Source organism: Biomphalaria glabrata, chromosome 2, assembly GCF_947242115.1.
Source record: "Biomphalaria glabrata chromosome 2, xgBioGlab47.1, whole genome shotgun sequence".
Lineage (NCBI taxonomy): Eukaryota > Metazoa > Mollusca > Gastropoda > Planorbidae > Biomphalaria > Biomphalaria glabrata.
In genome coordinates, this window is record NC_074712.1 from 34,343,996 (window position 1) to 34,367,498 (window position 23,503).

General features: G+C 37.3%; 1 protein-coding gene across 1 annotated transcript in view; it reads left to right on the plus strand.

Moving 5' to 3' along the window:
* Positions 1-8,791: 8,791 nt before the first annotated feature.
* Positions 8,792-23,503, plus strand: part of LOC106069729 (glutamate receptor ionotropic, kainate 3-like) — a 46,672-nt gene continuing 31,960 nt past the window's right edge. The window contains exons 1-12 of the mRNA XM_056021172.1: positions 8,792-8,921; positions 10,159-10,419; positions 10,878-11,059; positions 12,003-12,197; positions 15,897-16,040; positions 16,667-16,779; positions 16,891-17,035; positions 17,776-17,879; positions 19,147-19,237; positions 22,011-22,175; positions 22,287-22,458; positions 22,658-22,875. Coding sequence (XP_055877147.1) covers positions 8,792-8,921; positions 10,159-10,419; positions 10,878-11,059; positions 12,003-12,197; positions 15,897-16,040; positions 16,667-16,779; positions 16,891-17,035; positions 17,776-17,879; positions 19,147-19,237; positions 22,011-22,175; positions 22,287-22,458; positions 22,658-22,875 — 1,920 coding nt within the window. The remainder of the gene's footprint in view (positions 8,922-10,158; positions 10,420-10,877; positions 11,060-12,002; positions 12,198-15,896; positions 16,041-16,666; positions 16,780-16,890; positions 17,036-17,775; positions 17,880-19,146; positions 19,238-22,010; positions 22,176-22,286; positions 22,459-22,657; positions 22,876-23,503) is intronic.

A 23,503-nucleotide genomic window follows, 5' to 3' on the forward strand; every position in this document is an offset into this window, starting at 1 on the left:
GTAAGAACGACTTTGCTTTGGAAAAGTTTGAATTCAAACGAAATTTTTCAGTAAAAGAGTCACGATTGAGATGTGTTCTAAGCCTAGGTAATGTTTCGTCGCCTTTTTCCAACCTTTACTCAATCTGATATTTTTCTACTTAAATAAATTTGGGAATTTATGCTTGAATTTTATTGAATATTATTTATCAAAAAACATTTTTTTCGGCGGCGATCCTCAAAGCCTTAATCTAAATATGTATCTTTTCAAGGAACAAATCGGTTTTATTTGCAATGTATTAAGGGCCTATAAATTTATATTAGAATATTTTTCAACAGTATTCAAAAGGTCCTTTTTTAATAGAATGAATAATGAGCTTAAGGTCAGGAGAATGCGTTTCTTTAGTGAAGAATGCAAGAAAACGCTTTTGGCGTCGGGGCTTCACCCCGAACTCCACTGATGAATAATAACCTGTAGATGTCAGGAGAAATGCGTTTCTGCAGTGAATTATGCAAGAAAAAGCTTTTGGCGTCTGGGCGTTGCCCCGAACTCCACTGGATAAGCTTACAGCGCTCCCCCAGACCCCCAAGCTTGCAAGAGAAAGGCCTCAATATGACTGTTTTTTTTTTTTTTTTGCCGAAGGTTGAGAAACACTGCTTTTGTTTTTCTCATATATATATATATATATATATATATATATATATATATATATATATATTTATATATATATATATATATAGGCTGTACGCAATTTTATCCTTAGGGTTGGGGTTTACTGGGCGTTAGGGTTAGGGTTAGGAAAAAAATCGCCCTCCCCCACTCCAAAGTTCTGCAAAGTTTTGGATCCGTTAGTGCTCTGACAGTTCGTCGTAGGTGTCCTCCGACAGTTCGTCGTAGGTGTCCTCTGACAGTTTGTCGTAGGTGTCCTCTGACAGTTCGTCGTAGGTGTCCTCTGACAGTTTGTCGTAGGTGTCCTCTGACAGTTTGTCGTAGGTGTCCTCTGACAGTTCGTCGTAGGTGTCCTCTGACAGTTCGTCGTAGGTGTCCTCTGACAGTTCGTCGTAGGTGTCCTCTGACAGTTCGTCGTAGGTGTCCTCTGACAGTTTGTCGTAGGTGTCCTCTGACAGTTCGTCGTAGGTGTCCTCTGACAGTTCGTCGTAGGTATCCTCTGACAGTTCGTCGTAGGTGTCCTCTGACAGTTCGTCGTAGGTATCCTCTGACAGTTCGTCGTAGGTGTCCTCTGACAGTTCGTTGGCATTGAAATCAGAGTTGATAATATTAAAATACTATTTTATGGTGTCCTCTGACAGTTCGTCGTAGGTGTCCTCTGACAGTTCGTCGTAGGTGTCCTCTGACAGTTCGTCGTAGGTGTCCTCTGACAGTTTGTCGTAGGTGTCCTCTGACAGTTCGTCGTAGGTGTCCTCTGACAGTTTGTCGTAGGTGTCCTCTGACAGTTCGTCGTAGGTATCCTCTGACAGTTCGTCGTAGGTGTCCTCTGACAGTTCGTTGGCATTGAAATCAGAGTTGATAATATTAAAATACTATTTTATGGTGTCCTCTGACAGTTCGTCGTAGGTGTCCTCTGACAGTTCGTCGTAGGTGTCCTCTGACAGTTCGTCGTAGGTGTCCTCTGACAGTTTGTCGTAGGTGTCCTCTGACAGTTCGTCGTAGGTGTCCTCTGACAGTTTGTCGTAGGTGTCCTCTGACAGTTCGTCGTAGGTGTCCTCTGACAGTTTGTCGTAGGTGTCCTCTGACAGTTCGTGTCACCAAAGCCTTCCATTACTTCCCTTTCAGCAGCTGTTTTTAGTTGAATGTTAGAGGCCGGTCCATTCTATTATGTTGTCCAGCCAGCTTTTCTTTGGATGACCCTTTCTTCGTGTTTCCTACACTGTACCTTGAAGGATAAATTTGGACAGTAAGTCATCTCTTACAATATGACCAAACCATCTCATCTTTCGACCCTTCACAGTATTGAGTAGTTTCTTCTTATTGTCAGCCAGAGTGTTCACTATTTAAAGTACAAACTCGTGTGTCTTCTCTTGCCCATTGTTCTGTAACATTTACTCTCAGGCTCAGTGTCCAACTCTCACAACCATATGGAGGTACAGAGACCACTAACCATATAGAAGTACAGAGACCACTAACCATATAGAAGTACAGAGACCACTAACCATATAGAAGTACAGAGACCACTAACCATATAGAAGTACAGAGACCACTAACCATATAGAAGTACAGAGACCACTAACCATATAGAAGTACAGAGACCACTAACCATATAGAAGTACAGAGACCACTAACCATATAGAAGTACAGAGACCACTAAAAATATAGAAGTACAGAGACCACTAACCATATAGAAGTACAGAGACCACTAAAAATATAGAAGTACAGAGACCACTAACACAAAACACAGTTTTAGTTTTATTTGGAAGATGATGTTAATCTTGCAGATGTTCCAAAGTTTGATCAGCGGATGCCAGCTTAAACGGGTTTTGATCTTTTTTTAATTATATTTATATTTATTTTATTTTCTTGTTTTGTTTGACCCTAGTTATTTATTTGGGCCAACTTTTTCTAATGTTAGGCCATTCAACTTTATGGAGCATTTCGTATTATCTCCACCATAAAATAGTATTTTAATATTATCAACTCTGATTTCAATGCCAAATATTATAAGCTTAAGTTTCAGTTTTAAGTAAGGTCTTATATGCAAACTACTAGTTAAAAAAAATTCTTGAGTTTCTATTATAATATGCTCCGGAAATAAGTTACAAAATAGCTGGAGAGAAAATGCATCCTTGCGCACTCCTATGTATGCCCTAAAACTTACTAGACTTTGGTTGTTCAGAAGTACTGAGCTATTCACATTTTGGTATAGGGCTTTGGTAACATCAATAACGTTTTCATATGCATCTTAACAATTAACAGGATGGCTGCCTGGTCGTGCGGTTTGCGAGCTGGACTGTCGTTCAGAATAGTTCAGATTTATCGATGGTCCAGGGTTCAAACCCTGCCCGCTCCTATCCCCGTCGTCCTGCGGGAGGTTTGAACTAGGAAGTAATTATCTTCAACTCTGAAGGAACATCCGAAACATGTAAAACAAACAAGCAATTTATATTTTTAATCGTTCTATTGCATATTAGATTTCACTAACGCCTATATCCAGCTCCTTATACAATGGTGATCAACAAAATAGGCCCAAAGAGTTCAATGTAGACAAAGCAATCAAGGTGGACAACTACATAGTAATTATATTGTAACGTACTTACTTTATGTTTGTGCCTGTCCCAAGTTATTGTCTCTCCCCTTCAAACACAAGATCCAAACAAAGGTACAACTTTCAAGTGTAAAAATCAACATCCGAAAATAAAACTCTGCCCTGGCATTATGTTTTCATTCTGATTCAACTCATCCCAGCTCTTCAGAGTCCCAGCACATTGTCTTGGCTCATTACACATAATCAATGCAGCGGCTGGTGTCCGGAGCGCCATTGGGCCATTGAACGGTTGATTGATTTGATAGACAGGGGAGACAAGTCACCAATGGGAGGGAATTCAACGTTTCTTTCTTGGTTTGCTGACCACACTGTCTGTTTCATATATTCTCAATAGAGCTGAATGAATGGGCCATACTTATATGCTTCTAGATTCCATGGAGCGATGATAAATTGTAAAAAAAAATATTTTTTAAGTGTCTCTGTGATTTTTCTTTGAAAGTGCATAAAGTTTATATTAGAAGAACTTAATATACTTCAGCACTTCATATTTATCACTTATTTCTATACAAAGAACCTTAGGGGAAATTGTACCTTAGATAGCTTAATAAGTGTCATTCATTTTATACTAATATTTATGATTGTATTATATAATTCATGTACAATCTATTATTTGTGTACTTTGTGTAGAGAAATAAGAAGCCTGTGCTTAGTATATGTATAATGATATATTATAGCATGTAAAAGTCAGTCTATAACTTACTAAATGATAGCAATTAACATAATAAGTCTGCTCTTATGAAATATTATTTATCAAATATAATGTAAAAAAAACTTTTATGAGTTCATTGTTTGGTAATGAGTTAAACAAGCGGTTCTAAAATCGACTAATATAAGTCTCCTATTGCTTACTTTAACTAATGCTGCAATATTTGGCTGTGTTATAAGACGTGAGTCTGCCGAAAGTGGTGGAAAATCGGTAGAGCTACATACTACCTTTACTGCGTGTGGAGTGGGATTGAATTTTTGTTTTGTTTAAAGATAGATCAATGTGCATTTCTTGACTCTCAGTGATTACATTAAGTGACGTGGAGACAGGAAGCAGGCGACCAACTTGCCCAGGGAGATGGCAGCTACATCTACTCTGTTGGTTTGTCTGGCGACAAACTTCATTTTCTTGACCATCCGTTCGGTTAGATCACATGACAGGTTGGTGACAGTTTCTGCTGATCCACTGCTCTGTAAGTCAAACATAACATCTTACATCTAGAATTTTACTTTAAAAGTGAGCTTTTTATTACAATATTGAAGATGCGGACATTAGACTGGTGATAATTTCATTGATCTCGACAGACTTATAATCAATAGATCGATGATCCGCTTTCCAATTCTTCCGTTTCTTTATATAGTTCTAAAGATCTAATTGTCAGAAATGAAAAAAAAACAACAAATGTCTTGTGAAAGAGAAATGCATTGTCCGTTATTATAAATCTTCTGACCTACTTTACAAACTAACATTTTGGTTAAGAAATGTCACATCGCAACCGAACATTCTTACATACAAGAATCTACGCATCTTTTATGTTTCAATATGTTTGTAAGATTTATTTTTTTTTCACTTTGGTAAAGTGGAGTTGGTTTCAAAACAATGTCTGTATCCTAATGTATTTATGTAACCAATATATCGGATAAGCAATAAGAACAGAATGTCTTTTGTGTGCTCCTACAGTCTAGAAAACAAGGTAGTTACATTACATCTTTTGCGTAAAACTATTGGCCTTTGCAGTGTAACTTCTCAAATGGTAACGTTTAGACATTTAATATTGAATATTTTCAATCTGGCTTTAGTACGAAACATCAAGTGATGCAAAATCTCTAGGTTATAGGGTAAAACATGCACTTTGTAACAAAGTAAAATGGTACATTTTTTCCTAAGAGATTTGAAAACATTGTGTCAGTATTTTAAAGAAGCGTTTCTGTGAGGCTTCTCTGTTATGCCCACCACCTTTCAGGTGAGTAAAAAAGATTGCCATTGGCATACGTTCGTCCCCCATATGGCGTACGTGCCCTGTGAAGTATGACTGTTAGACTATAAGAAGTCCATCTATACTGTCCATACCTTCATTTGCAACAACATCGCTGTTTGTAGTGTGGTCTTGCCACAGTACGTCCCAACATCTTTGGCGAAAGCGTTCAACAATTCCTAGTCTTCTGTATAGTACCCGTGTCTCAGATCCGTAGAGAAGGGTTGAGTGTTGAGTGGTTCAGAGTTGAGGAGTTGAGTGTTGAGGGGTTGAGAGTTGAGGAGTTGAAAGTTGAGGGGTTGAGAGTTGATGGGTTGAAATTTGAGGGGTTGAGAGTTGAGGGGTTGAGAGTTCAGGAGTTGAGAGTTAAGGAGTTGAAAGTTGAGGGGATGAGAATTGAGGGGTTGAGTGTTAAGGGGATGGAGAGTTGAGGGGTTGAGTGCTGAGGGGTTAAGAGTTGAGGAGTTGAAAGTTAAGGGGTTGAAAGTTGAGGGGTTGAGTGTTGAGTGGTTGAGTGTTGAGGAGTTGAAAATTGAGGGGTTAAGTGTTGAGGAGTTGAGAGTTGAGGGGTTGAAAGTTAAGGGGTTGAGTGTTGAGGAGTTGAAAATTGAGGGGTTAAGTGTTGAGGAGTTGAGAGTTGAGGGGTTGAGTGGTTGAGAGTTGAGGAGTTGAAAGTTGAGGGGTTGAGTGTTGAGGGGTTGAGTATTGAGGGGTTAAGAGTTGAGGAGTTGAAAGTTAAGGGGTTGAAAGTTGAGGGGTTGAGTGGTTGAGAGTTGAGGGGTTGAGTGTTGAGTAGTTGAGAGTTGAGTTGACGGGTTGAGTGTTTAATGGTTGAGAGTTGAAGAGTTGAGGAATTGAGTGTTGAGAGGTTGAGAGTAGAGGGTTAAGTGTTGAGGTTGAGAGTTGGGAGTTGAGGAGTTGAAAGTTAAGGGGTTGAGAGTTGAGGAGTTGAGGGGTTGAGAGCTAAGGGGTTGAGGAGTTGAATGGTTGAGAGTTGAGGAGTTGAAAGTTGGAAAGTTGAGGGGTTGAAAGTATAGGGTTGGGTGGTTGAGAGCTGAGGAGCTGAGAGTTGAGTGTTGAGGAGTTGAGTGTGGTTGAAAGTTGAGGAGTTGAGTGTTGAGTGGTTGAGAGTTAAGAGGTTGAGAGTTGAGGGGTTGAAAATTTAGGGGTTGAGTATTGAGTGGTTGAGAGTTGAGGAGCTGAGAGCTGAGGGGTTGAGTGTTGAGTGGTTGAGAGATGAGGGGTTGAGTGTTGAGGAGTTGAGAGTTGAAGGGTTGAGTGTTGAGGAGTTGAAAGTTGAAAGTTGAGTAGTTGAGTGTTGAGGGGTTGAGTGTTGAGGGGTTGAGTGTTGAGGAGTTGAAAGTTGAGGGGTGTAGTATTGAGGAGTTGTTAGTTGAGGTGTTGAGTGTTGAGGGGTTGAGAGTTGAGGAGTTGAGGGGTTGAGTGTTAAGGGGTTGAGTGTTGAGGAGTTGAAAGTTGAGGGTTTGAGTGTTGAGGGGTTGAGGGGTTGAGTGTTTAGGAGTTGAAAGTTGAGGGGTTCAGTATTGAGGAGTTGAGTGGTTGAGTGTTGAGGGGTTGAGTGTTGAGGAGTTGAAAGTTGAGGGGTTGAGTGCTGAGGGGTTAAGAGTTGAGGAGTTGAAAGTTAAGGGGTTGAGAGTTGAGGAGTTGAGGGGTTCAGAGCTAAGGGGTTGAGTGGTTGAGAGTTGAGGAGCTGAGAGTTGAGGGGTTGAGAGTTGAGTGTTGAGGAGTTGAGTGTGGTTGAAAGTTGAGGAGTTGAGTGTTGAGTGGTTGAGAGTTAAGGGGTTGAGAGTTGAGGTGTTGAAAGTTTAGGGGTTGAGTGGTTGAGAGTTGAGGAGCTGAGGGGTTGAGTGTTGAGTGGTTGAGAGTTGAGGGGTTGAGTGTTGATGGGTTGAGAGTTGAGGAGTTGATTGTTGAGGGAATGAAGATTTGAGTGTTGAGGGGTTGAGTGGTTGAGAGTTGAGGAGTTGAAAGTTGAGGGGTTGAGTGTTGAGGGGTTGAGTGTTGAGGAGTTGAGAGTTGAAGGGTTGAGTGTTGAGGAGTTGAAAGTTGAAAGTTGAGTAGTTGAGTGTTGAGGGGTTGAGTGTTGAGGGGTTGAGTGTTGAAGAATTGAAAGTTGAGGGGTTGAGTGTTAAGGAGTTGAGTGTTAAGGAGTTGAAAGTTGAGGGGTGTAGTATTGAGGAGTTGTAAGTTGAGGTGTTGAGTGTTGAGGGGTTGAGAGTTGAGGAGTTGAGGGGTTGAGTGTTAAGGAGTTGAGTGTTGAGGAGTTCAAAGTTGAGGGGTTGAGTGTTGAGGGGTTGAGTGGTTGAGTGTTGAGGGGTTGAGTGTTGAGGAGTTGAAAGTTGACGGGTTGAGTGTTGAGGAGTTGAGTGTCGAGGGGTTGAGTGTTGAGGGGTTGAGTGTTGAGGAGTTGAGTGTAGAGGAGTTGAAAATTGAGTTGAAAGTGACTACTTATCAAGTGGACTCGAGTTTTTATCCTACCTTGAGCTGAGCTATGTTTGCTGAGCGCTTAAAGGCAGGACGGAAACCTGCTTCTAGGTACCCCTCTCCCACCGTCTTTCATGAAAGATTGGACCAAAGCATTCTGGGAATGCAGTATAAACTGAAAGTTGCACTTTAAAAAGAGTATTCACTACGGAAGTATTACAATGCAATTTATAAATGTGCACCGTTTGTATTTTGTACTTGAATAATGCACAGACTTTTACAAACACTTGTGTTGATTGATCTATCATGGAACTATGAAAAGAAAAAAAAAATGCATTTGCTTATGTATGGTTATTGTGTATAAGTGTTTCATAAATTGTTTACACTTTAATTGCGGAGAGCCGTGTAGGTGACTTTTACTTTGTTGACTAAGCTATTAGAGCCTACAATAACATTAAATGTTTAATTAAGTCTATTGATTCATAAAAACTGATGTTTGCAAAGAAATGTCTTAGTGTACTGCTGTAAGCCTAGTGACGTAAGTTGTGTCAAGTTGTCTTCCCTTTGACGTCATATGGAAAATTGTCATTTATAAAACCTTCTAGTCAAAATTATTTTTTTCAAAGCGACCTCAAGTTTCCCCTTGTGGCAATGAGTCGATAATATTTTTTTCATGTATATACATAGACATTGAAATTTTAAGAAAATCGTTACTGTTCTTTGTTGAAATAAAATTTAAATATAAATATATACATACAAGAATTGCTCGCTTATGAGTATAAGGTTTATCTGGGCGTCTGTGATTCTATGTATCTGGGTATCTATGTATATGTGTATCTATGTATCTGGGTATCTATGTATATGTGTATCTATGTATCTGGGTATCTATGTATATGTGTATCAATGTTTCTAATGATCGCAAGGCGGAACTTTACTTTTAATTTAACTGTTATACACACACTCATAGACGCCTGTCATTTTGGTACTTAGTTATTACATTTTTTGTGTGTGCTACACGCATTTCATTTTATCAAAAATAAAATCTCTTCAAATGTTATAATAACACACTCACGCAAATAACTTCAAAGGTACAGTGGAGGAATCAATGTCACGAGATTCGAACCATATGTCTTCCGAAAATGACATTGTAGAACTTGCTGTGGACAAATCTCAGGCTCGACTTTACGCAGTAGCCAACTTCTCTCTGAACAGGACAGTCATTAGTACAGACGGCGTCTTCCAGTTTATACAAAAAGGTCAGTCTTCTAGCATCGAGACTTTGATTCTACAAACATCGTTTGTTCTAATATAGTTTCTTCTTATACAGACTTATAGAATAGTATCTGTTCTTATATCATTTATTCTAATATCGTTTGTTTATATCGCATGTGTTCTAGTATTATTTGTTCTAAAAATCATTTCTTCTATTATCATAGTCTTTTAATATCATTTGTTCTAAAAAATCATGTGTTATAATATCATTTGTTCTAAAATCATTTGTTCTAAGATCGTTTGTTCTAATTTCGTTTTTTTTTTCTGATATCGTTGCCTTGACAATGGCCATTGTAATTAGATTATATACCTGGTGCAGTCATATGTTTTTTCTGGATCACTGTATGAATAGTCCAGTGTTCGAATTCTTCCTGCTGCCAGACGGAAATAGGTTTGAACTAGAATTTAATCATCTTCATCACGTCATATTTATGGACACTTCCTAGAATGTCCTCGATACATGACGAGGGGAGGTGAGAAACTTTCTACAATATACAACTAACCAATTGAGCTGGCACCTGGCTTCAGGAAATGAGTTGGTTACATTTAGTCTGCCAACATATAATTTTAATTATAATTTTTGTATATTTCAAAAGTAAAAAAAAATAATGCTTTCTTGAGTTCTTAAATCTAGATTTATTTTTAATGTTTGATTCTTACATAATACAGAAACCTACAAAAACAGAGAATCTTAGAGAATACAGAATCTTACATAATAAAATATGTGACGTATTAAATGGAGAAACTGAATATAAATTTGTACTGAATATTTCCCAGTTTTTTTGATCGAAAAGAAATTCTACAATACTTAGACTATTTCATTGAAAACAAAATTACATTTTGTATGTTGATTACAAAGCTTCTATCACTCACTCTGTTTGCCCGTCTGGTCAAAAGTTTGTACACGTTATTTTTCTGACATCCAATCTCGGATCAAGTTGAAATTTTGCACAATTTTTTCTTGTACCTGACTACACAGTAATCAATAACAAAAAAAGTTAACCAATTGAGTAATAAATTATTTTGTTTGGTATCTCGAACAAGGGAAAGAAACAGTATTTGACTGAAGTGGTGGTATAATCTGAATTGGTCCCCTTTATAGATTGTCGTCTGTGGCTTATTACAAATTCAATGACATGACTGATCCAAACTAACTGATACACTTAATAGAAGTTTTGTTTTTTATATATTTTTTTTTTTTGTATTTTGCTTGTTATTTAGGATGTAATGTGTTAAGTCCAAAGTGTGTAGCTGTACTTTCAATAGTCACCTGTCCATTGGTCAGCGCCATGGATTTCTGGGCGGGAAAGCACTCCGTTCCTCATGTGGTCTACCCGATAGACGCAGACAACTGTGGTAGCCTGACACCGAACAGCCTGCAATTATCTGCCCATGGCCAAGTTCACAGTCAGATCTTAAGGACTCTTATTCAGCGAATCTGGGGATGGAGAGAAGTCGTCTTCATTTTTGATGATTTTCTAGGTAAGTATAATTGAAACAAGCAAACACAAATTACAAAGTCATATATTTCTCTATGAGTAGAGCTGACCCGAGACCATCCGTAAGAGAAGGCCTCAACACTGATCTGCAACGTCACAACCTGTGGGCAGTGGAGACTAGAAGCTCGTTGCCACGTAGAACAGACCTGTGACTGGCAAAGAGCTATTGGTCTCCACTGCCCACAGGTTGTGACGTTGCAGGTCAGTGTTCAGGCCTTCTGTGACGATGGGTCTGGGTTTACCCCACTGCTGTCTATTTACAGCACATATAGGTTTTTTTTGTAGGACAAGTTATGATGGTAGTCCTATGATGTAAAATATATTGTATAGTCAAGCACAGTTGATAAATAATGACTATTTTTAACAGATTCTTGAAATGATCTAGATCTAATATAGATAAGATAAGAGTGCTATAAAATATACATTTTCTTTCTTTTCCAGAGCCTGAGACCAGGTTTAGGATATCTTTAATGTTGTCGGACATCTCAGTGACCAGTTGCTCTGTCCGAATCAACGATCAGTTGGCCAACGAGACGTTACAGAACATTCTAAAAGCGGTCAGTGACATGAGACACGTGATAGTTGCAGTGACCTCCAACATGCTGTCAATCATTTTCCAACAGGTAGTTTTTAAACTTTTGCTTTTTTTTTCTCTTGTCATCTTTCCCCCTGACTTCTGTCGTAAAAAAAAGGGGGGGGGGGGGGAACTGTGACAGTTTGAGCAACCTTCGAAGTCCAGTTGGTAATCGGCTCCATAAGCGCCATTTTCCCGATTGACCATCCAAAAGGATTTTATCCGACAGGCATGGACCAAGGTCTCTTCACACCTAGCCCTGAATTGAGGGATCCACCTTGTCAACGACCTTAATGCTATCCAGACCAATCGCGGCATGTACAGAGTGCACAGCCCCATGAAAAGGACCCACTCGGTATTAGCGGCCGGAGGCTGAGTTGGCTACTGGGCTTTTTCTTAATATTCTTTTTCGAGTAACCAAACCATTCAACTCTGTCATTAAGTCTGTGATAAATACAAACAGCCAAACGACTAAATCAGCGTTAAGTGTAAGTATAGGATGAACAACTGCCCTGATGCTAACCCTAAAGAAAGATGTAGCAATATTTCCCTAGGTGTCTGTCTCAAAGTAGATAGTCATTGACATGAAGCTAAAGAAAAAGACTCAAGTGAATATTTTGTCTCTAAAGACAGAAGATCTACTAACTAATTGAAGGAAATAAACAAAACACAATCAAATAAACTAACAGAGAAAAATTAAATACTTTCAAATACAATTTCAAATATCCAAATACTTAGATACTTAGATACATAGGTAATGAATGGATGAATGGATGGATGGATGGATAGATAGATAGATAGATAGATAGATAGATAGATAGATAGATAGATAGATAGATAGATAGATAGATAGATAACCTACACACACACACACAAACGCTTCTCCCCCACCTTGTTAACGAATCCACTAAATTTTGTCTTCCCGTACTATTAAAACCAAACAAAACTTGAACACATTAACTTGTTTTTATTCATCTCTCCTCGTGTGACAGGCCAAGAGACAAGGTCTCCTGACTCGATTTTACAAATGGGTTGTACTGTCCAACACCACATGCGACGAGGCGCTCAACACTTCCGTCCTGGTGGACAGTAACTTGCTGTACTTACGACCAACCCACCTGGACATGACAAGCTCAAAGCACTCCTGTCAGTTTCCTTTCACTCCCTTGGAAGAGAATGTCGCAGCAGTAAGTTTTGCACACGTCTCTCGCCTAAAACATGTGCAAAAAATATTTTTCATTGCCCTACAATTCTGATACCTATAACCCCCTTCAGTCCTAAGACGACTAGGGCTCATCTCCAGGAGAACGAGATTAGAACCTGGACATTGGTGATGATCGGGACGTTTTCAAAAACAATCAGTTGCCCCCTCTCAATGCAGCCGAACGCAATAGCTGATATAGTTTTGGATCATCAGCATTGAAGGGTTATGGTTAGTGCTACAAGCTGCTTTAGGGTCGCTGGCTCCGGTTTTTTTTTTCTCAGAGTTGACTCCGGAAGTCTTATCATTGTTTTAGTTTAGCCCAGGTGAATAGACAGTCAAGATGAACGGTCCTCCCCTGCCCAAAGCTTTCTGGTTCAGGCCCTCCTTTGTCCCATTCTTGTGAGTGTTAAAAGTTTAACCGGATACAACATCTGGGTCCCACGTGACTGTCAAAGGCAATTTGAGACGTATGATATTGAAATCATTTTTTAGCGGCCCCCGTAAGGGGAAAAAGCCGCTATTAGGTTTGTGCAAAATGTCCGTCTGTCCGTCTGTCCGTCTGTCCGTCTGTCACACTCAGATCTCGAAAACTAGAAGAGATATGAAAAATATTATTTCATCATTAAATCCGGCTTGAAAAGTTTAGGTGCAACGGCTACTTTTGGTTTTCTAAAAGCAAACCGTTTAATTTATAAAATTAATTATGCAAGCGATTTTTTCATAAAAATACACCAATTCTAAAACAATTACGTAAATGTAAGGGAGGCAATGTTACAATATGCTAACAAAGATGGACAATTTTTGTGTAATTTCAGTATCACTAAGTCAAATATATTTTTAAAATGTACAGGAAATGTTTACAACAAATACAAATAATAGTTAAAGACGTTTTTTCTGGTCAACTAGCTGCTAAAATTAAAAGAAAACATTTCTGTTTGTTTATAAAGGCTAATAATGCACTTTGTATGTAAATATCACGCACATTTTTTTAAATGGACTTTTTATGCAGCGATTTTCGTGCAGTAGCGTAACGTCGCAACATGATCAGGCGCTAAACCAATTCCTTAAACTTTTTTAAAAAATCAGATTTTATTTATTTTTTGTTTAGTGCCCCCATCCGAATAAAAGAAGCTTATTTTTGTGCGTTTTGTCTGTTGGTCGGTCTGTCCGTCACGATTAGATTTAAAAAACTAGAACTCTAAAAGCTATTGAAAATCTGATTTACCCTTTAATGTTCCTCACATAACATCTCAATAGTTTTAAGTATCTAAAAATGATTGTTCCGGATTTTGTTGTGCAAAACTAATCAACGCCAACAAATGTTTGTTTGCTCTTCTAACTTATATCACATTCAATTTCCATGCTTAAACGTTGCAAAAACACATTATCAATAATATGTTGTTCCGTTTTTTATGTAAATAGCACATTAATGCTAAATCATAATCTCTATACTGACTTATATTTCATTAAGTGTAAAAATGTTCCGGATATATTTTATAAAACATGAATTATGCCTAATGATTGTTTGAAATCGCTTAAGGCTTTTAAAAAAAGTAATTTACTAGAATTGATTACTGAAAATTACTTTTTAGACATTTAATTTTCTTGTAAAACATAACATAGAAGTTTTGTAATCGATAAAGAAAGTTCCGGATTTTGTTTCTTACAAATCGTCGCCAGAAATTTCCGAATTTATTTAAAAATCTACTAACGCCAAATAATTGTTTGAACTCTCTCTTCTAATTAATAAACAAATAATCTTCTCATTTACGAAATAATGTTTTTACGGATTTTTATGAAAAATATTTTAACTCACTACTCTCTTACAGTACATTTAACTTTCTACCTAAAACATTAAAAAATCTAATTATCGTTAATATTATGTTCCGATTTTTAAGGAAAACAGAATCCAAACACCAAAGTAAGGTATGAAAATCTCTCCACGTGGCTGTAGTGCATCTAATTTTTATACGAGACCATCCAAAAAATTTAATTAACGGTATTACATTTATCTGAAATTCTCTTTTTCTTTTACTATTTATACAAACATCCGGAACAATCTATTATATAAACTTTTCAATTGTGTTCATACCTAAAAATTATTGCGATGTTTTGAAACGTACAATAAAGGTTAATCAATTTTTAATAACTTTTAGTTGTTTTTTTTATATCAAGATAACGGACAGACCGACTGACAGACAAAACGCAAAAACAATGTGGCTTTGATCCTTTTTAAATAATATCTATTAGAACTCAGTGCACCAATGTCTATGAACCCTCGTTAAATATCTCGTGTAAATAAAGACATTTTTTTTTATGGTACCGGTACTAGCCTATTGTGAGGTAATGGAATTTTTTTTCTTTGACGTCATATGAATGGACTCTTTAAATGTAAAGTTAAAAGAACGCACTCGGTGCACCAATGTCTATTAACCCTCGAAAAAATTGCTTGTATTAATGAAAACATATTTTAGTCTAACTAAGCCGTGTGACGTAGTGTTTTTTTTTCCTTTGACGTCACATGGAATGAATTCTTTAAATGAAATGCTAAAAGAACGCACTCGGTGCACCAATGTCTATGAACACTCGAGAAATGGCTCGTGTTGATAAAGGTGATTTTTAGTCTAGCTAGGCCTTGTGACGTAGTGTTTTTTTTTTCCTTTGACGTCATATGGAATGAATTCTTTAAATGAAATGCTAAAAGAACGCACTCGGTGCACCAATGTCTATGAACACTCGATAAATGGCTCTTATAGATGAAGGCGATTTTTAGTCTAGCTAGGCCGTGTGACGTAGTGTTTTTTTTCCCTCTGACGTTATATGGAATTAATTCTTCAAATGAAATGAAAAAAGAACTCGGTATAGTAATGTTTATTAAGCCTCGTTATGTGACTCGCGTTTAAAAAAGGAATGGTATCTTGATTTAGATCTAATCTAGATTTTTTAAACTAGATCTAGATTTTTATTACAGTATATCTAGATCTGGATTTATATTCTAATTAAAATTATTTTAGAGTCTAGATCTAGAATTTCTAGATCTAGTTTAGACTAAAATAGACTAGATTAAGATGTAGAATTTCAATTTCTAAACTTAAAGTGTAAAAAAAAGTGTAGATTTTCATTTCCAAACGTTTTGATCAATATTGTAATGTTTTAATATACTAAAACTAATCTACTATTTTTTTTATTAAATTTAAATTTAAATTTACGGCAAATGAATCTTTGAAACATTATTACTTTTGACCATCGGATGGCTGTCTGGTCGTGCGGTTTGCGCGCTGGACTGTCGTTCAGATTTATGGATGGCCCAGGGTTCAAACCCTGCCCGCTCCCATCCCCCGTCGTCCTGCGGGAGGTTTGGACTAGGAAGTAATTATCTTCAACTCTGAAGGAACATCCAAAACGTGTAAAACATTTTACATCAAAATTAAATCACCCTTTGAATATTATTTGCGAATATGCAGATCCGACAGGGATCCGACCTCGACGGGGGCCGCCTCTGAGTTTGTGTAACACAAACTCTCTTTGTAATCTTGTTAAATGTAGTGGTGTGCTTATCATCCTTTCAGGCACTATTATGATAGTTCATTTTATAAACTATTACTTAGTCAATTTAATCAGTTGATATTTCAACACTGGTATATCATTGATATGATAGTGAACTCACTGTACTTGCTATTAGAGAAGTCATCTGATATCGGCCGGTATTGAAGCCGTCATTGGTGCTCTGGCGCAAGAAGAACTGCTGCTAGAGGTCGGTAACGAAGACGTCTGTGATCAACAACAGGCCGCAAAAAGAGTGAAAGCGATGCAGCTGGCCAAGAAAGTAAGTCATTGGTCAGTTCACTATTTAGCATCAACATGTTTGACGATACATCTAACATTCAAATAAGAAAAACCTAAAAAAAAATATTTAAAAAAAAAGTTTATACGAAGTGTAATCGTATCAATTAGTCTTGAACAGGTATACAATTTTTTATAGATCTAGAACAACAATAATAAATCTGTGCGATAAGAAATATTTTGACCAATCGTCTTTATTCAGCGCTGTTTCATGCTTTTAGCTTTCTCACTACGTTATGACCCTATCACTTGTCTGGACCAGTTGGGAACATTGGAGTGGGGGGGGGGGGGAGAAAGAAAAGGATATCTGGGTGGATTTTACTATAATTGGTTTTTAAAAGCATTTTTTAAAAATAAGCGTGGTTTAGATAGATAGATAGATAGATAGATAGATAGATAGATAGATAGATAGATAGATAGATAGATAGATAGATAGATAGATAGATAGATAGATAGATAGATAGATAGATAGATAGATAGATAGATAGATAGATAGATAGATAGATAGATAGATAGATAGATAGATAAGTTTAATGTCTTAACAAAATTGAAATAATTTTGATTTTCTTGATATGACTGTGTATGTTCCTACTCTGCTACTTCTGACAGACAGCCGTGGAGACAGCCGAAGGACGAGTGACTTTTGATTCTCTATCTGGTCGAGTAAACAGTTTCGGATTTGAGTTTTGCAGTTCAGATAACACAAACCCTTCAGGCTACAGGTGAAGCTTTTTTAATAGTGCCAACTAAGTGAAGTATTTATTATACCAAACGTTTCACTGAATGAACTTCCTGCAGAGAATGTCAGTCTCTCTACACTCTTGTGTTTCCAGTTCTCTTGGTTCTTGGAGTCCATCGTCCATTGAAACAATGAAGAAAGACACAAATTTGTTTAAAAATGCTTTTGGTGACTTTAGAGGTAAAACTCTACTGATTGGTGGCATGGAGGTTAGTCAGAAACTTTTTGGACAGAAGGATGTGAGTTTGTTGCCAATAATGTTACTGTATTATTACTGGACGCCGCGTAGTTCTAGCTTTTATAGTTGAGGCTTATTTGTCAATTTTTATGGTAGTGGCTTTTCTTTATTTTTATGATAGAGGCGTATATGCAAATTTTTATGATAGAGGTGTATTTGTAAATTTTTATGCTAGAGGCTTATTTGTTAATTTTTATGGTAGAGGCTTATTTGTTAATTTTTATGGTAGAGGGTTATTTGTTAATTTTTATGGTAGAGGCTTATTTGTTAATTTTTATGGTAGAGGGTTATTTGTTAATTTTTATGGTAGAGGCTTATTTGTTAATTTTTATGGTACAGGCTTATTTGTTAATTTTTATGCTAGAGGCTTATTTGTTAATTTTTATGGTACAGGCTTATTTGTTAATTTTTATGGTAGAGGCTTCGTAGTTAACTTTTATGGAAGAGGCTTATTTCCTAACGTTCTTATAAATGTATATTATAAATGACAGACATTCCATCAAGTAAATATAAATAGATATATATATAATTTACCATTAGGACATTAAGAAATTATTTTATTTACAGCGACAAATTTTACTATCATTTTTATGAAAATTTCATGAAGTCAATAAAAAAAACTTTATAGTCTAGAAGTCAAGGTTATTGATAGAATGAAGACATTTCTTTGCAAAGTTAAAATACGCTTGTAAGTTGTCACGTGACCTGAACGAGTTAAAACAGTTAATTTTGTCTCGTTAGGCCAGACCTTTCCTCCTGAAGACTAAACGCGGTAATAGCACTGGGGCCTTTGATGGCTTCTGTGTCTCCATTCTACAAGAACTTGCGGTTAGATTGAACTTCTCGTAAGTAGACCATAGTGGAAGATTTTCAATTTTAGACTCTATACAAATCCTTTTATCTTCTCTCTCTCTGACAAATACACACACAGACACACAAACACCTGCACCTCACTGTTTGTAATTTAAGGAAGCGCAGTAATTGTACAGCCAAGATATTACAACAAGTCCATAATACACATGGTCATTGTACAGCCAAGATATTACAACAAGTCCATAGTACACATGGTCGTTGTACAGCCAAGATATTACAACAAGTCCAGAGTACACATGGTCGTTGTATAGCCAAGATATTACAACAAGTCCAGAGTACACATGGTCGTTGTACAGCCAAGATATTACAACAACAAGTCCATAGTACACATGGTCATTGTACAGCCAAGATATTACAACAACAAGTCCAGAGTACACATGGTCGTTGTACAGCCAAGATATTACAACAAGTCCATAGTACACATGGTCATTGTACAGCAGAAACCAAATATTCTACTGTTATAAAACAAGTCTAGTCATAGTTGATACTTTTAACCTAAAATCACAGTCTATTAATATGGCAAGAACAGTGTGACATTTCAAATCAATGAATAGATTGTAATCAAGAAATTCATCCTTTCACACGCCCCTCCCATACAAGCGCGCACAATAAAAAGGGGAATCGAAAAGACAATTTTTTCTAAATTTACAGGACATTGTAGTTTTGAATAATTCTTCGAGAAAAAAATCCACTAACGACATCAACACAGTTAACGGAAAATGTGGTTTCCCAGTCATGATATCATTCTCTGGGAATGAAGAAGGAAGCTGAAGACTCTAGCGATATATATCTCAATTTTACAAAGTAACAAAAGAGTATACACTACAGAAATTCTGGTACCCCATTTTTTAAAATAAATTCTTCTCAAAAGTGATTACAGTCAAATGCACTAAGATATCTCTCTCATTTTTCCCCAACCCAATTTTCCCAACTGTGAAAGGATCATAACTTATTAAAAAGCTAAAAGCATGAGATAGCTAAACAAAAAACAATTGGTAGAATTATTTCCAATCGCACAGATTTATCATTGTTGGTCGAACTCTGTTACAAATTATACAATGACACTTCTTATTAGCTTTGTTTGTTTTTTTTAAAGTATTTTTGAAATGTTTCTTTTGTTCAGTTTTATAATGCCAAAGTTATAAATTAAAAATGTTGTATATTTGTAAAAGTTTTTAACGAGGCCAATGTATATATATAATATATATATATTTCATTGCACAATGTTATCTGTTACAGATATAAAATTGTGGAGCCTCCAGACATGTTGTGGGGTGCGCCTATTGGGAATGGCACATGGAATGGTCTCATAGGCATGGTCATGAGAGGCGTACGTAATTTATGTTTCTACATTTACACATTATATCGACATAGTGATGCCAAATATACGGTGTGCGGACTGAAATAGCTTATCTGGACTTAAATAACTTATCTGGACTCAACTAGCTTAGGGTCTTTTGAAGTCTAAATACAGCACTTATTTATCAATGTTCTGGACAAACGAGAGCTAATAATTTTAACTCTTAAAACTCTTTCAAACTTGATAACAAAAACTCAATGCAGAGACTTTGAATAAATACGTCCCAAATCAAAATTTTACGAATGTTCAATATATGTTAATTCATTTTCGAGCCCAAAGATTAAGGAGGTGTACAGTATTTCACGTTTATAGTGTCCATCACTGGCGGATCCATGGGGGGGGGGGGCGGTAGGGGCGATCGCCCCCCCACCCACTCGGCCGACCCCCAGGGGGGGGGGGCGGACAAATTTTAGTATAGAATTCACACAATTAGTATACGAATTTATTACTTATGTTAATAAGATATACTAATTATTTATATTCTTCAACCTATTTTTAGATTATTTCGCCCCCCCTCTATCATGTTGGTCGATATGGTGGGGTCGGAACGGGGCGATGGCATCAATTCCGCCCCCTCCCCCCATAAACTTTCGAGTGGGGGGGGGCGGTCCAATTTATCTGTAGAAATCACAGCTTGCTAACAGAATCAATTGAATATCTATATGATTAAAACTTGTTATTGGTATTTTAACCGATCTTTATATTATGTCGTTCCCCTGTTGGCCGATGGGGTGGGGAGCGAATACCTCTACTGCCCTTCCCACCTAAAACCTTTGAGTGGGGGGCGGTCCTACTTTTCGGAGAAATCATAGTTTGTGAACAAAATTAGTTGAATTAATCTATAAATTTTATATTATGTCGCTCTCCTTCAGGTATTTTTGCCGATTCTGTAGGGTGGGGGGGGGGGGGGGAAGGATTGCACGTACTGCCCTCCCCACTCTAGCCCTCTGAGTGTGGGGGGGGGGGGGCGGTCCTATTTTTATTGAGAAATCATTGTATGTGAACAAAATTAGTTGAATATGTATATAATATAAACTACGTGAACCCATTGTATATTATGTCGCACCACACTCTAATCTCAAATTTTATCATTAGTAAATATAAAATGAAAAAGGGTTGTACCAGGTGGGATGGGCGATACATGCAATCACCTTCCCCCCATGGGACAAACCAATACTTTTTCCTTTGTATTATAGTTAAGAAATTACAAAATAAAAAAATCTGTCTCTAATATAATTTATACATGCTATAAAATTAAAATCTTATATCGAGTCGCCCCAACCCTATTCTTTAATGCCAAATGCAATCATTAGAAGAAACTATACAAAGGAGTGAGGATTAATCATTTTCACTCTATCGCCCCCTCCCCTTTCCAGACAGAGTTTATGTAATTTCACATGAATTTATCTTAATTATTTTAAGAAAGACTTTGCTTTGGAAAAGTTATAATTCAAACGAAATTTTTCAGTATAAGAGTCACGATTTAGATGAGTTCTAAACCTAAATAATCTTTTCTTTGTCGCCTTTTTACAACCTTTACTCAATCTGATATTTTTCTAGTTCAATAAGTTTTGGACAATAACTCACAATTTATGCTTGAATTTTATTGAATATTATTTATCAAATAATATTTTTTCGGCGGCGATCCTCAAAGCCTTAATCTAAAGATGAGGGGTATCTTATCTTTTCATTGAACAAATCGGTTTTATTTGCATTGTATTAAGGGTCTATAAATTTATATTAGAATATTTTTCAACATTATTAAAAAGGTCCTTTAGAATAGGATGAATAATGAGCTTTAGGTCAGGAGAATGCGTTTCTTCAGTGAAGAATGCAAGAAAACGCTTTTCGTGATTGGGCTTCGACCCGAGCCCCACTGATGAAGAATGAGCTATAAATGTCAGGAGAATGCGTTTCGGCCGAGAAGAATGCAAGAAAACGCTTTTTGCGTCGGGGCTCCACCCCGAACCCCACTGATGAATAATGAGCTCTAGATGTCAGGAGAATGCGTTTCTTCAGTGAAGAATGCAAGAAAACGCTTTTGGCGTCTGGGCCTCGCCCCGAACACCACTGATAAATAATGAGCTGTAGATGTCAGTGGATGCAGTGAAAAATACAAGAAAATGCTTTTTGCGTCGGGGCTTCGCCCCGAACCCCACTGGGAAATCTTACAGCGCTCCCCCAGACCCCCAACCTTGCGAGAGAAAGGCCTCAACATGACTTTTTTATTTTTTCGCCGGAGATTAAGAAACACTGCTCTATTTTATTCTCATATATATATGCTGTACGCACCTTTATGTTTAGGGTTAGGGTTTACTCGGCGTTAGGGTAAGGGTTTGGAAAAAAATCGCCCCCCCACTCCAAAGCTCTGGATCGGCTAGTGGTGTCCATGGATGATACATTTCCTTTCATTATATGCAGATTGCGATATATGATCAAAGTATGCTATCTCTTTAAGCGTCCACTCATTTAATATCAGTGTTCAACCTAGGTGTGTGTTCATGGTGTGTCACTGATCATGTTACAGTATACATAGTTGTTGAATATGTTGATATTTATCCTTCGGGACATGTTCAGTCTGTTCAGTCTGTTTTTATTCCACCTCACTCACACTTTTTTCTTTCAACACTCTATCATAGGGCAACACAGTGATCAAGCCAACATTTATGCTGTAGTTCCGATTTAGTCGTGTTTATAGGTTTCCTTCCATTTTTTTAAGTAAGAACTGAATTTTATTGCATAGGAAATAAATTTTGTCATCGGCCCTCTGACCATTACATCTTCAAGAGCTGCAGTCATCGACTTCACCACACCATACATGGAGGACGGGACAGGTATACTGACCAAGAAGCCAGATCCGGATTCAGATACTGTCAGCGGATTCTTCCGACTTTTCAAAGCCATGAAAGTAAATCCTCTCATTTCTGTTCTACCTTGTCAATATTTCTAGATTTAGAGAAAGTTTGAGAATCACTTAATCTACATAAAAGTCAAACTATTTTGTGCTTATGTTTACTAGCCAATGGTATGGGCGTGTCTATGTGGTTCAGTCATTGGCGTTTCGTTAATCATCTATCTCGTCGACCGGTGGAGTCCATTCTCGGAGAGACGGAGTTCTAAGATGGACGACACCCCAGTATCATCATTCTTTTACAGTTTCTGGTCAGCGTTGGGGTCAATGCTAGCTCAAGGTAAATAAAGTGCATTAGAATCAGCTTTAAATGACCAACTCAAGGAAGTGATAGCGTAAAAAGATGAAAGTGTGCACAAGCAGAAACAAATAACAGTGAGATTAAATGACAATATTGTGTAATTGTATATCGTGCTTAAATAAGTATGATTCAAAGACACTTTTTAAATTTACTGTATTTTTTACTATTTCAATATCAGGCTCAGAGTATCAGCCAAAGTCCAGCTCAGCACGAGTGATTCTTGGTTTCTGGTGGCTGTTCACCATTATCCTAGTCTCCACATATACAGCTAACATGACGGCTGTTCTGACTGTTACAATACGCGAACAGCCGATCAACAGCATCACGGAGCTAGCTGGTCAATCTCAAGTCAAGCCGCTGGTCAAGCTAGGGACAAACTTGTACACATTATTTGAGGTCAATTGCTGCTTTTTGTTTTTAAAATCAATAGATTTCTTTTCTTTGTTTTAGCCTCAACTAGTGCGGGTTTTTTTTTTGGGGGGGGGGGGGGGGTATTTGTTGTTGTTTTTTCGTTTTTCGCCTAGTTGTAAGTATCAGTTCACGGAGAAGGGTATGACTTTGTTTTCAAAGAAAATGTAAACTTTCAACTGTGTTAAGACCATTTTGAATTCATATTTTTATGACAAATTAGATATATACTAAACATTTTTAAATTATTCCCTCGTATACATTCTATCTTCCTTTAAAGGCAACTATATAATACACATTTTGAGCTATTTAAATTATTTTCGAATTTTTAATGTTTCAAATGACGCCTAATTTTAAAATTTTAAAAGTGCACGCTACTTAACATTCCTTTAGCGAACATTTCATTGACTTTTACTGAGGTAGATCTCTCAACTTTGTTTTAATGATCCCATCCCAGTAGCGCTACAGTCATTGGAGGGCCCTGGCCTGCTTTAGCACATCTATCCATTCTGATCTGTTCTTGGGGGGCCCTGGCCTGCTTGAGCACATCTCTCTATTCTGATCTGTCCTTGGAGGTCCCTGACCTGCTCTAGCATATCTCTCCATTCTGATCTGT